We start from the raw sequence: 16,701 nt of genomic DNA, 5'->3' as shown, positions 1-16,701 counted from the left end.
TGGGTTAAAAACTGGCTGGATGGTCGTGCCCAGAGAGTTGTGATTAATGGGGTGAAACCCTCCTGGCGGCCAGTCACCAGTGGTGTCCCTCAGGGCTCAGTTTTGGGGCCAGTTTTGTTTAATATCTTTATCAATGATCTGGATGAGGGGATTGAGTGCACCCTCACTAAGTTTGCAGATGACACCAAACTAGGTGGGAGTGTTGATCTGCTTGAGGGTAGGAAGGCTCTACAGAGGGACCTGGACAGGCTGGATCGATGGGCCAAGGCCAATTGTATGAGGTTTAATAAGGCCAAGTGCCGGGTCCTGCATTTTGGTCACAACAACCCCAAGCAACGCTACAGGCTTGGGGAAGAGTGGCTGGAAAGCCGCTCGGCAGAAAAGGACCTGGGGGTGCTGGTGGACGACCAGCTTAACATGAGCCAGCAGTGTGCCCAGGTGGCCAAGGCCAACAGCATTCTGGCTTGTATCAGGAATAGCGTGGCCAGCAGGAGTAGGGAAGTGATCGTGCCTCTCTACTCGGCACTGGTGAGGCCTCACCTCGAGTGCTGTGTTCAGTTCTGGGTCCCTCTGTACAAGAGGGACATTGAAGTGCTGGAGTGTGTCCAGAGGAGAGCTACCAGGCTGGTGAGGGGTCTGGAGACCAGGTCATATGAGGAGAGGCTGAGGGAGCTGGGCATGTTTAGCTTGGAGAAGAGGAGGCTGAGGGGAGACCTCATTGCCCTCTACAACTACCTGAAAGGAGGTTGGAGAGAGGTGGGTGTTGGCCTCTTCTCCCAGGTGAATAATGACAGGAGCCGAGAAAATGGTCTGAAGTTGCGGCAGGGGAGGTTTAGATTAGATATTAGGAAGAATTACTTTACTGAAAGAGTGGTCAGGCCCTGGAACAGCCTGCCCAGGGAGGTTGAGTCACCATCCCTGGAGGTACTTAAGAAACATCTGGATTTGGCACTTCAGGGCATGGTCTAGTGGCAGAGATTGTAGGGATTTTTTTTGTGTGTGTATGGTTGGACTCGATGATCTCAGAGGTCCTTTCCAACCACGAAGATTCTATGATTCTACGACTCTATATTAAACTGAAGATTGATTTCTGTCAGTAAAGTACCTGAGTTAGTCACCATGTCTAAATTAAAGTTTTAAGAGGAAGATACATGTACATTTTTCTGTGTGTGTGTGTATGCATGTTTTTTAAATGTATTTGAAGTGTAAAATACCATACCTGTGTTAAAATGAGGGCTATTTGGCAACAGGCTGTTCTTCTGAAGCCTTCGAGCTGAGCGTTTTCCTGGCCATTGAACCGAGAGCACTTCTGGTTTTGTTGGGCCTTGTCTGCACAGAAACACAGGAGACTTCACAAGGTAAAACATGTGGGAGAGCTCTCCTCTCTCTGCTCTCACAAAATGTCCTGCGTGTTCCATTTTGAATTAAAAAAGGAGAAATACCTATTAAGACCAACTGAATTATTTTCCAGATTTTCACTATTAATAATCAGTTGTGTTTAAGTTGCTAGTCATTAAAGAAGTGAAAAAAAGGAGGGTTAAACTGGTGTAAATGTATCTTCTAGGCAGAGAAAGCGCGAGGTCAGTGCCTGTCCATGATGTGGTTCTGACCTGACCTAAGGAACCCTTCACGCTGTTTCTTCATTCGCGACAGTTTTGTAGCATCTCTGCAGAAGAACTGAGGTTATAAGAACAGCCAAAAGTGAGATATGAACTTTAAACATTGACCTCTTCAGCTTAAAGATTGAAAAGATAAACAGCAACATGTATCTGTTAATGAAAAAGGAAAACTGATGAGAATTGGCTACTACTGGGTGGAGGGCAGACACATTTCTGGGAACAGTATTGAAACACAGCGGACACAGAAATGACTTATGTTTGTACTGCAGCAGCAGAGATGTTGAAGCCTGAGAGTTTGTGTGGGGGCTGCGGGCTGCCTCCACTTGGTTCTTCATCATCCAGATGGAGAGCAGTGAAGGAGCAGGGCTGCGGTTTAAGTTTTGAACAGTCAGTTGGACGAGTGACTGCAAGGAATATTGGACAATAGTCTAAAAGTTCAGTAGATAATTCGGATTCTGGTCACTGCTTTGGAAAGCTCTCTGGTCTCCTGAAGCACACAATGAAGGTCCACCAAAAGCTCACAAGCTATATTAAGGAGATGTTTTAGGGTGGTATTTTCTGCAGCAAAAAATTCCTTCACGGTAAGCCAAATTATGGCAGTTCCCCACTGTGAGCACTCTTAAATTAGCTTAGGAACATCTTAATGGGATTTTGATTCAGACAGTTACGTTAAACATAATTGAAGATGATTTTACATGGGGACCAGGGCATCTGCATTAGGAACTAACTAATTTTCTCCGGAATAGTTGTAGTTAAAGTGCTGAGTTTGCCTGGGTTTTCCATTGCTACCTCAGAAAAATGGGGAAGATGGTATTTGGCTTAACAGCGGCATACCTCTTTCTCATATTTTTTTTAGACGTAAATAGCATAACTATAAAAATTCACCATCCAAGAGGATATTTCTGAACAGCTGTACTAATAAAACTGGAGAAAGAATTCTCCACAATGCCCTACCAGTCAATGTGGACAAGAAAGCTGGCAGCAAAAGGAAGGTTCATGTCACCCAGTTCTATGCACCCAAGTGAGTGGTTTGAGGTGATCTTTCCAGACTGTATTCCTAGTGAGGCTATCCTCACTGAAGTCAACTCAGAGAAGAAGCCAATGATCACTCCAGAGGATGGTTTAGATGACCTAAGTCAGGCTCCAGCCCTGAACTGGCCATTCGAGACTTCTTTCTCTCCCATCAGGTGTGGGGAACCTGGAAAGAGGTACGCATGAATGGAGGGGTACATGTACTGTGCACACTCCGTGCTCCCTCAGCCTTTCAAAACCCGTTTGCTTCCTGCAGTCAAGCTGCCAGCAAAAAAACCCCAGGGTGTTATTCATGTACTTCAGAGATTGCACAGCCATCAGCAAAGCAAGCAAGAAAATTACATTTCCAAGAGAAAGAATGAAAAAGCAATGCATTTTAAAACACAGGAAATGTTGAGATCTTCCTTGTCCATGAAACCCAACACCTTGTATTTTGCATTCCTTATCATCTTTAACAATAATATACTGAGGAAAACAAATCCATGAAGCCAAGTACCTTTTCAAAAATGTTTTGATCCTTGATCTATGAGGTCATGAAATTAAATTGAGCTAAATGCCTTGGATGGATATAGGTTACCCAGGTGATTGAGAATTTATAGAGTTATGTGTTAACCAGTACTATGAGCCCTGTGGTCTAGGAAGCAGCTGTAACAAGCAAGAGCCTGGCTATTTCTCCTCCTAACATTGGGATGTTGTGCATCCAGGAATGAAAAGAAAATCATAAAGCTGGAAGAAACAAACAAGGAGGCAGTCAATATTCTTAGTAATTTCAGAGCTCTTCACGCTGCAGTGGTCTGGTTTCTGCATTTGATATTAAATAGTCGATGGATTTTAAAAGAAGTCAAAGGAGCAGAGCCTCAGATGTAACAAAATGCTCCTCCTACATGCAACCCACCACAGGATCAGATTGGAACCTGCTCGTATTCAATTTCAGGAAAACTGTTAGTGAGTTCATATATGGAATAAAAAGTGTATCCTTATTTCTCCCATTACTCCCTACACCAGGTTGCTGGGTGAAATGTAAAATGGTCTCGGAGGTTCACAGTGACCCCATTCTTCGCCCCCTTCACCGCAGCTGGGCAGAAGTTTTGCTCACCTCTCCTGCCGAGTCTGCTCCTCCGTGGTTTCCATGGCACACTCCAGGGAGCTCTGCAGGGACTGAAGCTGGTTCAGTGTTTCCTTCAAAAGGAAGCGAGTCACAAACTGCTCCAAATTAGAAGCTTCCTGATAGTCCTAAAAATTACATTGGAGAAAAAAAAGAAAAAAAAGGTAAGGATTTGCCTACTATGTTAGAAATATGGGAGGGAAGATTCAGACTTAATTCAGAAAGGAAGCAGCTTGGATGCTTTGGTGTTTTTACACGCAAGCCACACAGGCAACCTTTATGTTTCTGGACAAATTTTATACATATACTCTGAATTTCCAGGTGTAGACGCTGATCCCACCCAAGCTGAGAGAGGCCCAGCTGCACAATTGCACAACACAGTTCCTACTAAAAAAACCAACCCCTTTTCCTTGCATTTCTCAAGTCCAGTCGATGGCAGTACCACATTACTTTTTAAGCATGGAAAAGCCAAGATGTGATTGACAACCATAGCAGTGAAAAGGCGTTTATCTTGCTCACTGGTCTGTCTCTGACAGTGATTATGGGAACAGTCTTTGATCAGGAAATACTGCCCTGGAAAACTCCACCAGCAGTTTGGCTGAAGGACTGCCTCTGCCAGAGATAGTGCCTTTTGAATGTAACACTCTCTGACTGATTTTTGTTCCTTTAATTCGTTTCATTATTTTTGAAACCAAATATCTATCTATTCCATAATCACATGAAATGCAGCTAAGTGTTCTTTGTGTTGGAGCTTGGCTATTAGAAAAGTTTGCACCTCTATTTAGCAGTCGCTAAGGTTTCTTTCTGTAACTACATTTCCAATATATTTTATGTATTCAAAAATATGCCTATTTTGCAGAGATAATTTCAGAAAGAAATTCTTACGCCTGCTCTCTCCCTCCCTAATATGAGGTAAATAAAGAGTCCCTCCCCAATATGCAGGTAAATGCTGTATGAGGGGGTGACCTATACAATAATATAAACACCCCCTTTGTTGTCTTCTTAGTAAATGTAACCAAGAGGACAGAACAGACTCCTAGAGCCTCTGCTTACTGTGTACAGCTCCCATCAGGAGCAGAGAAGGAAAATGGACTTTCATCTCCTAAACTCAGAATTACTTTGTTGGCTCCTACTTTGATGAAAGCATGCTGATATTCATGTTTTTGTATACTCTGTTTATGTGTGCAAAAAAAACTATTCAGATGATTTTGAAAGCTTTTTGGTACAAGCCCATCTAAAATGGTTTCATAAAATATGAGGGGCACTGAAAAAAGATTTCTCTAGTCACCACATCTGAAGATAGATTATGGTCTATTATCTCTGAGCTTTAAAAAAACCCTGTCGTTTAAATGGCGTTGCCTCCTACTCTAGCTGAGAACCCATTGAATACTTTTGGCAATGCTTGTGGGGTTGTTTTAAGCTCTTCCCTATGTGAATTACAGCTGAAATGCCTTTTTCACTTTTAGACTTCTCTTTTCATGTATGTGTTTGCAATCAGAATACAAATACGAGATGTTTTGAAATTTAAATGTAAAATAAAAGATTGTAAGATAATAGCTTTGAAGCACTTTTCTCTCAAATGAGAGCAATCTTTTCACAATATATGTTATTAAGTTAGTTCTTATTGGAAGACTTCTGCTACAGAAATCTCAGATGCTAAACCATCTGTGAATCATCAGTTACTTATGTAGCCAGGAGCTTCACGGTCTTCTATATTTACTTCTGTCTTCAGATTAATCAGGTGTGAGTCACTCTCCAACAACTAATTTCTTACTTATAAATTTTTAAAATACTCATGAAAGATTGTTTGTCTGCCTTTTAAGTGAATACCTGAGATTCACACCAGTCCTGTAAATAACTTTTATGGCAACCTTTATAATTAATACATCTTATTTTGCAACAGGAAAGCTGATTTTTTTTCTTCTTCTAAGTTGTCTCCATTGTAACCGATTTAAAACTTTGGTGCACCTGGCAGAGATAATTTAATTTCCAACAATTTTGATTCTCTGTTGCATGTTAGAACAACGCGTGTGAATCTGTGGGGCACGGACAGCCAAATAAAACCCTGCAGTAGAAATCCAAGATGTGTTTTAATTTTTCAGCTTTCACCAGTGCACTTGGAAATAAATGAACAAAACATGACAGAACTGACCATTTCTTGTAAGTTTTTAAATGCCTAAGCAATCTCACAAGAGAGGATAATCAAAGTTTTTTTTTAAATTCTGGGCATCCAAAAAGTAAATGCTACAGTTACCTCCATACGGCTTCCTGCTTATAGTCACGGTAAATCTGATTCTGGCATGCTGAATTACGACTTAAAATGTACATCAATACTGTTTTCATTTTGCAAACTGTTCAGGTGGGCCCTGGCTGGCAGGAGGATGGTGTAAATACGAGCTGTGTAATACTTGCCACCCCCTGAGGCTGCTTTTTGACTCCTGCAGAAATGCTTTCCTGCATCTGAGAGTTTTTAAGGTTGTTTTTTTCATTTTTTTTTTTTTTTTTTTCATCAGAACTACTCCAGGTTTGTGCATTGCACCAGAATTTAGTCTTTTTTCTTCTTGTTCTGTTGTCCCATAAGTCTTTATGATCTTTAAATATGGCGTAGAGTTTCCTTATCTGGTACACAGAGCTTTCAGGTAAAGATGGGCTAGGGAGGCAAGATGCTAACATCGTCTATGGGAGACTAGAATTAGCAAAGACTCTTTCCTTATGTATATTTTACGCAAATATTGATTGTTTACAACTCTTCTATGCAGAACTACTGAACTCGCTTAATGCACCCAGTTGGGCAAATGGCTACTCAATATTTTTCTTTAAATAACGGCTCTGAGGCCAGCAATTCTGAGCTCACAGCAATGTTATCTAACTTCGACGTCTTCCTGCTGAAAGGTAACTACTCCTACCTGTCCTTCTAAAATTCTTTGTTATGGAAGAAGGTATTCAGCATATATAAATTATTGGCATTATTATAATTTAAGTCATGGAGGGAAAAAGATTGTCTTTTACAATTCAATTTAAACCTCAACTCCAGTTCTTGGCAATGAGGAATTACCAGCTATGCTTTGTTATCGTTACACCACCTTACTTCCTACAGAAAAGTGCCTTCGTTTGCATTTTCTAAAGGCACACTGGTACAAGATTTCACGAGAAGAAAGAATATGTTAATTCTGAATTCAGAAAAATATGCATTAATTTATTAAGCCTATGTCATTGTAGAATCAGCTTAACTGGCGTGCCCAGCATTTGTATTGTCAGTACACTGCACCACCACTGAATAATGCGACCCACTGGTGGTGTCTGTACATAAACTAGAAAAATTGGCCTGTTTCTTGAATTTCATTAGCTGTAAATTACTGTTCATTAGCATATACATTATACAGCACAGCAGTTTGGGCAGTCGAGATGAAATAAGTCTGTGTTAAGGTATCATTCTGCTTGTTAGTTTTACCGGTTGTGAGTGAATGAGGGTAATTTTCCACGTCTTCCTCATCAAGAGACAACTGCGACCTTTGTAAGCAGCTAAGATTTGAGTTTCCATTAATGCAACTGAAAATACACATAATTAGTGATTTCCCTGTGGAAAAGGTCACTGTGGTCTTTAAAACTGGCTTACGGCTGCCTTAGAAGGTGCAGAAGAGGTTGTCCTTCCGTAAAAGTGGAAGAGGCAGGGCTTAGGTATCGCCTAAGAGAGTTCACATCTCAGGGCTACCATGGGTTCAGCAACTCTCTTGATTGTCTCAAGCCCTGGTGCCAGCCCCGATCCTCTCCCCTTGGGTGACCTGACACCACGCTGATCCACTTATCAGAAGAGCAGCTCCTTGAGCTACTCATGAGCTGAGGAGGCAGATACCCGTGTTTGCTTATTTGGTGCTTGCAAACTAAACCTGGTTGGGACAAAAAATAACTCAGAAAGGGGTGTGAGTTTAGGCAAGAGCTCCACAAACTTAATGGGAAAGGATGTCTGGCTGTCATCTAGTCCAACCCCCTATTCATAGCAGGGCCAACTATGTCCACATGAGTTTGGAACACCTCCAGGGACGGAGATTTACACCATGTCTGTGGGCAACCTTTGTATCACCCCCTCTGTGCAAAAGTATTTTCGGTTATGTCTAGTCAACGTTTTCCCTTGTCAAGGTGTAGCCGTTGACTCCTGTGCTTTTTCTATGCACCCCTGAAAAAGGCAATGTTGTTTTGTTGTCTCTGTAACCCTCCTTTAGACAGTAGGATTACCTCTTCCCAGAGCCTCTTCTCCAGACTGAACAAACCTACTCCTCTTGGCCTCTCCTTCCTATATTGCTATTTTGCTATATAGTTGTTTAAGTTATATAACACTTTACAACTTATTTATTGTACTTTATTATTTATAATGTTACTTATAATAATTATTTATTACTGTTCTATTACTTTGCATTTTTCCGTTTCTTATTTTATATGTTGTATCAAAAAAATTTCATAAAAGTTATTTATGCTTATCTTTACAGAAAATATCCCCAAGGCAACTGAAAAGTAGTTATCATTGAATAAAACTGAGTAAGGAATAATCTACTTCAATGTCCCTTGACTATGGAACATCTCCTGCCCTGTGTGTTTAGATCCTACATTTGTGGGACAATGCCCTGGGTTACAACTTTAAATTCAAGAAATAAAATTAGCCAGAATAACTGTACTAAAATGATAAAGAATTCAAGCCTTTTTCATTTCAAACACTAAGATGTAATTCTTCAGACTGTAGGATGGAATCAGAACAGAGTCAGAATAAAATTATAGTTTCAACAGAAGCCAGATCCAGAGGAGCTCACTGTGTTGACTTCACACAAACGGAACGTTTACAGCATCCTCGTTGTAAGACTGAGCAAGGGCATAACATGCCAAACTATTAAATTCATTCAACTTCCATTTTAGAATGTGGCACGAACTTTACAAGTTTATTGAAGTATTACATTTGGAATAAATGGCGTGTTTAAATTCTGCCTAGAGAACTGGAACAGTGGCAGTCCCTGCCTACCGCTTGCAATGCTGACAAAAGCAATGAAATAAAATAGGTAGCCATGGGTGACTGTGGGAGAATATCGAGACACACTTGTAATAGCATCCATCAGAAGAATTCATGCATGGATAAAAAGTAACTCCTATTTAACTGCTCTTAAGTGCACCGTGTAGCTTAGAGACAAGAAACGGTGGTTTGGCTGTGGTTTCTATCAGCAGGTAGCAGGGATACGTGTAACGCCATCGCTCCCGGGAGAAGGTTGTAAGAATACAAGGAAAACATCAAAGCTGCTGGTGGTTTTGATAGGTATTGACATGAGAATGGCTAGGTTAAATGTTTCTTTTTCTGCTGTGAAGTTATTTTTATGTACTTTTATGTTTAAAGATATGTATTTAACTTAATTAAGGCTATGTTTGGGTTTTTTGTTTTTGTTTTTGTTTTTTTTTTACTTTCTGACTATTTAACACATCATCTCTGCTACCAGCGAAATTCGAGTGATGTCTTTTTCTTATACCTGTAGGTATAAGACTTCCACAAAACAGATCAAAGAAGTTCCCAAGAGTTTTCATTACTCTGATAAGGAGCTCGGAGGAGACTAAAGGGGTGAATCTCTGGAACATCCCTGCACGACTGCTCTGAATTTATCACTTGCAGCTTTTTGAATTTAGCTGTGTTTGACTTGACTGCACCAATAGTCACCATCTTGAATAAATTTTAAAGATAGAAAATCCTATGCAATGAAATCCCCAGATTTCCTTTAAGAATGTCCCTAGACATCACCTCTTCAGTCATAGGGATCTCTGCCTTGTGGCAGGGTGCAACTGGTGATATATTTAGCACTCCCACCAGCATTGCTCTCTTCAGGTGAGTTTACAGCAGAGAGCCGATGAACAATTGAGTACATGGATTTATGCAAAAAGGATCCAGGTTCCAACTGTAACCACTGGGAAGTCTGTCTCATCAAAAATTAGGGAGTGCAAAAAACCAACAAACCAACCTATGGAATTTAGGTCAAGTCATCCAGGTTCAAAAGCAAAACAATTTCTGGAGGATTCTTTTTAGGAATTTACAGACTGCATTTAATCAGTTTTATAGGTATTTTAGCTACAAAATAGACTATGAGAAACAACTGTGCCTGCAAATAGGAACAGTTTTTAAAAGCCGAGTGCAGCTAGAGCTTAGTAACAAGTTCATTTATTACTCTGATATTTTGATGTTACTACTTTTCATCCTTTTGTCGATTTCTGATTACTCAAAAAGGATTGATTGAAAAATTCCTACCAAAATTTTAACTTGATGAAGCTTTGAAATTTAAACAACACAAAAATGCGTTGAAGGCATCTGCTTTTTTTTTACACTGAAAAACCTTTGACAATTCTTCAGAGTTCAGTCAAGACAGTCCAGTCTTTAGGACTTCAACAATTGCTTTAGAATCCTCTCTCATTTTGTAGATCTAATATTGAACACTGATGATCATAGGGCTGGAGCACCGCTGCTATGAGGACAGGCTGAGAGAGTTGGGGCTGTTCAGCCTGGAGAAGAGAAGGCTCCAGGGGGACCTTATAGCGACCTTCAGTACCTAAAGGGGGCCTACAGGAGAGATGGGGAGGGACTCTTTATCGGGGGTGTAATGATAGGACAAGGGGTAACGGCCTCAAACTGAAGGAGGGTAGATTTAGATTGGATACCAGGAAGAAATTCTTTACTGTGAGGGTGGTGAGGCACTGGAACAGGTTGCCCAGAGAAGTTGTGAATGCCCCATCCCTGGAAGTGTTTAAGGCCAGGCTGGATGGGGCTTTGAGCAGTGGAACTAGATGATCTTTAAGGTCCCTTCCAACCCGAACCATTCTGTAATTCTATGGTAATATTTTAGGGGGTATATTTGGTCTGATATTAGAGCTGAATTAAATGCCTGTGAAAAATGGATGTGGTGAACGGCACCATACCTGTCATTTCTTTGAAAGAACAGTATGAAATTTTGAAATTATTGCTATATTTTTTCTTAGAGTGAAAAGCAAAACTATTGTTTTGATTAAAAGAATCTTCTTTTGTTCTTCTTTTGGCCCAACAATTCATGCATTTTTTGCAGCAACATAGCCAACATCTGCCCGGAAGGGCAGGATGTTTTTTTTCCTCCATTCAACTTTTATTCTTGACGTTGGGAACGGGCAGCACAGGGCATGTAATGTCTAATCTGTCTTCTGTTGGTTTTCTGGCTCTGTCTTTCCCTTTGTCTCCTCTGTGAAAAGCATGAATTTACAGCAAATCTTTCAGTCCTCGTTCGCCTCCATGGTATTAACTTATAACATCCATGCTAGTGGTGCCTAGCCACTGAAGGTACCTGAAGACAGCTGGTAGGATGTGAAAACACACCGTTAATGCAAGAAAGACAAGTCCTGAGTCTGCAGTTTGCTTGACTAGCTGGATGATAAATATTCTGAGAGGATGTTTTCTGATGTGGAATTCAGAAAGTACCCACTCTCTCTGAAACTCTCTTCTTCATCTATGATCTTTCAATCAGTATCTTACATCTTCTAAGTAATTATGAGAATCAAACCCCTTAGACACTGTAACGGAAGAAGATACAGTATATGTCCTATTTAACTAGTGCAATAGAGCTAACTGTCATTAAAAGACAGCCGGAAGCAATCAAATGTACAGAAAGAATTTACTGTGTGCAGCTAAGAAATACATTAGATTGCAGTATTTTTGTCAGTTGGCTTACAGTATTAAAAATAATCATTGCGTGCTGCAGTATGTACCATTGCTGTCTTGAACCAATATCTGCCTGCCTTCAGTGTTTTGTGTAATCTTCACCCTGAGCAGATTTCTATTTCTTTATAAGGAATAATAAAATTAATAACTCCTTTTTGTTCTGGCTTTTCATTTCCAGTGGAATCTGGATATTTTGTCCACTTTAAAACATCAAAACAGGAGCTGGCTATGGTATTTTAGACTGATGCTCACCTGAAAAAAACTTTGTGATGAACGCAAGGAACGAATGAGCTGGATTCAAAGCCAATGCATGAAAATTAATAATCAGGATAAACTGAGTAATACCTGCCTTGAATTATTCTTTGGGAGCAGCTATTCATTACATTCATTCTGCAAAAGGTGCACTTGTAAAATGAGATTTCAAAGACAACTAAACTAGATTATGTGGAAACTGTTAATAAATTCTAATCATGTGCAAAAAGTGGTGCCAGCCAATTTAACACAGATTTTGAGAAAACAAAGCAAAACAATTTTAAACCTCATTTTTTGCTGAAACAGAATGTTAATTGTGGAACTCCATTGTCAACATATGGTTGGATAGCTTTTTTTCCAGTTGTTTTGTTTTGTGATACAATTTACATAATCGCTACTTTTACTATTACTTAAATATGCAATTAAAAAAATCTGAGATTTTCTGGTTTAGAATGGGTATCAACCCTCCAGAGTGCAGTGATTTACATAATTACTATAAATGCACCATCAGTAACTAAATTGCACGTCCCTGTGTTACTCTTTCAGCTCCTGCAATCTTCTCTCTGACTGGCTCCTATTTTTAGACTATTCAAGAAGCTTTCCAGTAATAACCGGCATTGACTTCACTTAGGTTTGGGTTTTTTTTGAGCACAGCAGAAAAATGAATGATTTCATAGGAGCAAAGGATTAGACATGCTGTGTCAGTCACTGAATCCAGCACCTTGCTGTTGCACACCACGCACTCCCTTTTTCTACGTTTTTCCAAGCAACATGTAAAAAAACACTTAGGGGTTTTTTTTGCCCCCAAATGCTTGGAAGGCCATTCCAGAACCTGACTGCTCTAGTGAATGAGAATTATATTTCATTTCCATTCTAAACTTAATGAAGTCTGAATTATGTTTTGCATATTTAAATGCTGGGTATAAACCACTCATGGTTACTGCTGCTTAAGTGATGTTTGCTAGTTCACGAGTCTGGTCCCCAGCTGTCACAGACAGATCATTTGGTGTCCTTCATAAAATAGTTGCAAAGGAGGGAAGAAATTCTCTCCAAAGCAAAGAGCATGAGACTTTAGAGTCTGGAAAGGAGACATTTGGTAGTGTCTCATCCCTCATTTCCTATGTTTGCCAGCCATTCCTTTCCATGGAAGTTTGTGGTGTTTTGTCTCCAAAGAACAGCACCCTCTGTAGCGACAGGAGGAGTGTGCACTCAGAGGTCATCTCTCTCTTGATTCAACTTTGAAAAAGTGTACCTTAAGTATTCCAGCCAAACCACTTTCTGGCCTTCATCTATGGAAGAAAGATCTTGCTGTAATTTTGAGGAAGAGAGAGATGTAAAGAAATGGAATGAGAACAGAGAAATAAAGATGATGAAAAGAAGACACAGAGGAACAGATTAAGGAGGGATCTTCAATATTTGTTTAAACAATTTCCTACTGTGCTGAGAGTCCTTCTTGGTTATTTTGATGTTCCCTTTACTTTAGATTTGAATTTTTCATGTTGCTGTTTATAGAATCATAGAATCATTCATAAATGTTTTCTATCGGCTGTACAAAAGCCCTACTCAAGTCCATCCAAGAGGCTGCTGCTGCATTATAGTTATTGGATTTGTGCTTCAGATATAAAGTTTATAGGGTCCAGCTCCACTCTCATTCACTGGATCAAAGTTTCATCTTCTTAGCACTGTTAACCATAAAAGCCCATTTCAGTTTGCCTTTTTTCTTTTTTTTAAGTCACTTTTGAGACAGCTCATAGGGTGGCCTCCATTTGCAAGGAAAAAAGAAACAACTACGTGGGCACTTAGTGCCACTCTCCTGAGGAAGCATCTCTGCCGGGATCAGTTGTTCGCAGTGATTCCCAGTTCCCACCCTTTCACCAATGTATCGATGCAAAAAGCCTGAATTTTGGTAGTTACGCCAGTAAGTTAAGAGCTGGTACACTGCGCACCAAGACCATCATCAGCTCTATGATAGACTAACGCATTAGGTGACGCTCAAGCCAACAGCCACGGAAATCATGGAGCAGGAAGCAAGTCCCATCCTGAAATCCCCTTGGCACAGTCGCTTGGCCACCAGCCAGCTGTGGTTAGACTTTCACCAACACTGCAGCACAAACTGCCCTGGGGAGCACGGTCTTTAAAATAATCTGCAATGGTCCCTTCTTCCCCCCAGGCCTCTGCTGCCAGCCTGCACTGTGCGGGTGCCAGCAGTCCTGGCTGGAAAATGGGGATACGTCCTGGCTGGAAAATGACCCCATGCTGTTGGCAAATGGGAAAGAGGGAGGCAGGAGAGGAGGGGCATGTGCCTCAGCTGGTGAAAAAAAAGTGAACTTCAAATGGGTGTTACGACTTTGATAAAAGGCACTGTTGGATCAGGGTAAGCCATTGTCAGCTTTTCCTCTATGAGACAGTTCCTTGGGAAAAATCCTTTGGAAACCTCCAAGTTCTTAAAGTACCCTAACTAGAGTTTGGTGCCAAACCCACCTGGTTTCCAGCTGCTGACCAAGAAGGATGTCTCCTTTTGCCCACAGGTCTCCCAGAAGTCCTGTATGCTCTTTGTCAGGCCTGTGCAGATATCTTCGACACCCTTGAACAACCCAGGTTTTCTAAAATACCACTAGGTGCCTATGTGTGAACTCATGAACACTTCTATATAGTCAATTCCATTTCATATGAAAATTACACTTTTGGTGATTAAATGGGCTAATTTACTGAGTACAGAATAGTTCATCACCACCAGCAGGTTGCATTTGCAATAAACTATAGCAATACCAGAAATAAAAAAGATAGAGCAAAGCTTGTTTTTACTGAATAGCTGACAAATAGCAACAATTTTATGGCTTGATAACTTAAGGGAGACACGTTCTTTGGCCTGCCAGTTTTTGATTTTCAGTATTCACAAGTCGATATAATCCAGATGTCAAGCATCTTAAAAAAAAAAATTGGCCTATTTTTATCTACCTACATCATTACTCAGTGGCAGATATTATTTTCTGTGCTGTGGGTTGCAAAGCTTCTCTTCATTGTATTTGTATGTGACTGGAAGCTATGGATTGGAATAAAAATGCAGCTTGCTGAAAGTGTTATGGTTATTTGGGTAATAAAAAGGTTAAGATTAAATATTCTAATTAAATATGCTTCTGTGTTTTGTTATAAAAGATGTCGGGAAAAAAAAAAGGCTTAAAGGAACAAGCCTTCCAATGCTTTTGTAAAGGTTTGCTGACTTTAATTTTTAATGTTTCCCATATATGAGATGAAGAAGAAACAACATAAACAGAACTATCCCAGCTTGTACTTTGATCAGGAAAATAACAACCTGGCAGGTACAAGAAAAACGACTGTCACCAATGAATAATCCTTCCTAACCACTCCTGCGTAAGCAACTCATGCAGACTCTCCACCCTAAGGAGACAAATGATCAAATGCCACAAGTCCCTCTAAAAATCCTCAGATATACATTTCCCTTCCTTGCATAAGGATAAATAAAACACAAGAGACCAGCACCAAAACAAAAAAACAAAACCAAAGGAGATGCCCCAGCATCCTCTGGTAGGATGTTTTTTGTATTAAATGTATGTTCGTTGCAAATGCAACTCAGTCTTTTCCCTGCTGAAAGATGTTCCTTTCTATGTCTATTTCTCTGCATTTTTAGCTTTGCACCTTCCCACCAAGCAACAGAGCATGAACCATTCCTACACCCACGAGGGCTTCCTGTCTTCTCATCTGACATGCTGCCCTGTAAGTTTACCTTAGTAAAAGAGTCTGCAATTGGGATTTTGTTCCCCTCACGCTCATCGTACGGCGTCCAGACTTGGGAAAACCCCTAATTGTTTGAAGGAGACCACCAGGCTGGAGCGATCTGACCCTAGGACGGTGAAAGGAAGTCTGGTTTCAAAGTGTCCTGAAAGTGCTGAAAGACTGGAATGTTATGTCCTCTAGATGACTTGATATCTTTGATTTCAGATAGCACGCGACTGGAAGACTGGAGAAAAGCTTAGTTCAGGAAAGCTGTGCTTTCAAACCACAGAGGGAAATAAAATACACAGAAATTATCCTGTCATTACCTTGCGGGAGTCAGTTATCTGCTAATCTGTTGGGTTAAAAATACCTACACATGGAAATACGTTGGAGTGATGAGGACAATTTGGTTCATCCAGATTTAAACCCAGGAGTCCGTACCCAAGCCAAACTCAGGTTGCTCTTAGCGATAGACCTTTCTGACTAAAGGCTGAACAAGTTGGGAATATTTGTAAACAAAATCTAAGGTATTTGTTCATTAATGTTTGTGATTTTCAAAAAAAAAAAAACCAAACAAGGCAACATGAAGAGTCAAATCATGTGCAGAAGCTACTTGGTGCACACTTGCGTACTAGATTTATGGATATGAGTCAAGTAAGGCCACACACTTTGGTGTTACCAAACTTAGATTAACATATGCCAAAAAGTAAAGAAAACTATATTAAACACTACATTTTAGGGGGTTTTAATTGCTAGTTATGTTTATATCTGGAATAACTAGGCTTTATAGATTAGGATTTTAGATTTTTCAGACATGTTGATCCACTGTTCAGCTTTTTGTTGAAGACTGATCCATCTTCATTCTCTGGGTTTTCCTTGGAAACTGAAGCTGAACAATTTGTCGAGGGTTCCAACTCCACAGCTGCCTCTCATGCAAAGTACGGCAACATAAACTGGTATGAAAGCAGGAATTTTCTATAGGAAGGACTGAGTGGTGACTGTTTATCTGACTCTAAAGTGGATAAATAAAATGAATGAAGTACCAAGTTTCTCTTTTTTCCCCCTAAATACCTAAGACTGAATGAGCTGCCTATCTGAAGTGGCATGCACTCTGGGAAAGTTTATCAGACATCGATAAGAGGTGCTAAGCTTTTTCAAATCCACAAAAAGTCGGAGGGGACGGAAAGCTCACAGCAGCCCTGAGGACTGGGTCCGTAATCAGCCCAATGCTCTGCAGAGCAGAGTTCAGGTTC

At 40.4% G+C, this 16,701-nt stretch overlaps 1 protein-coding gene across 1 annotated transcript in view; it reads right to left on the bottom strand.

The window, feature by feature from the left end:
• The window catches only part of NECAB1 (N-terminal EF-hand calcium binding protein 1), a 71,231-nt gene that overhangs the window by 14,478 nt on the left and 40,052 nt on the right, over nucleotides 1-16,701 (bottom strand). Inside the window, exons 6-7 of the mRNA XM_063327172.1 lie at nucleotides 3,748-3,884; nucleotides 1,220-1,329 (exon numbers count right to left, since the gene is read on the bottom strand). Of these exons, the coding sequence (XP_063183242.1) occupies nucleotides 1,220-1,329; nucleotides 3,748-3,884 (247 nt within the window). The remainder of the gene's footprint in view (nucleotides 1-1,219; nucleotides 1,330-3,747; nucleotides 3,885-16,701) is intronic.

The sequence above is a fragment of the Chroicocephalus ridibundus genome, chromosome 2, assembly GCF_963924245.1.
Source record: "Chroicocephalus ridibundus chromosome 2, bChrRid1.1, whole genome shotgun sequence".
NCBI classification, from domain to species: domain Eukaryota; kingdom Metazoa; phylum Chordata; class Aves; order Charadriiformes; family Laridae; genus Chroicocephalus; species Chroicocephalus ridibundus.
Note: the sequence above shows the minus strand (reverse complement) of the source record. Positions and strands in the feature narration are given on the sequence as shown.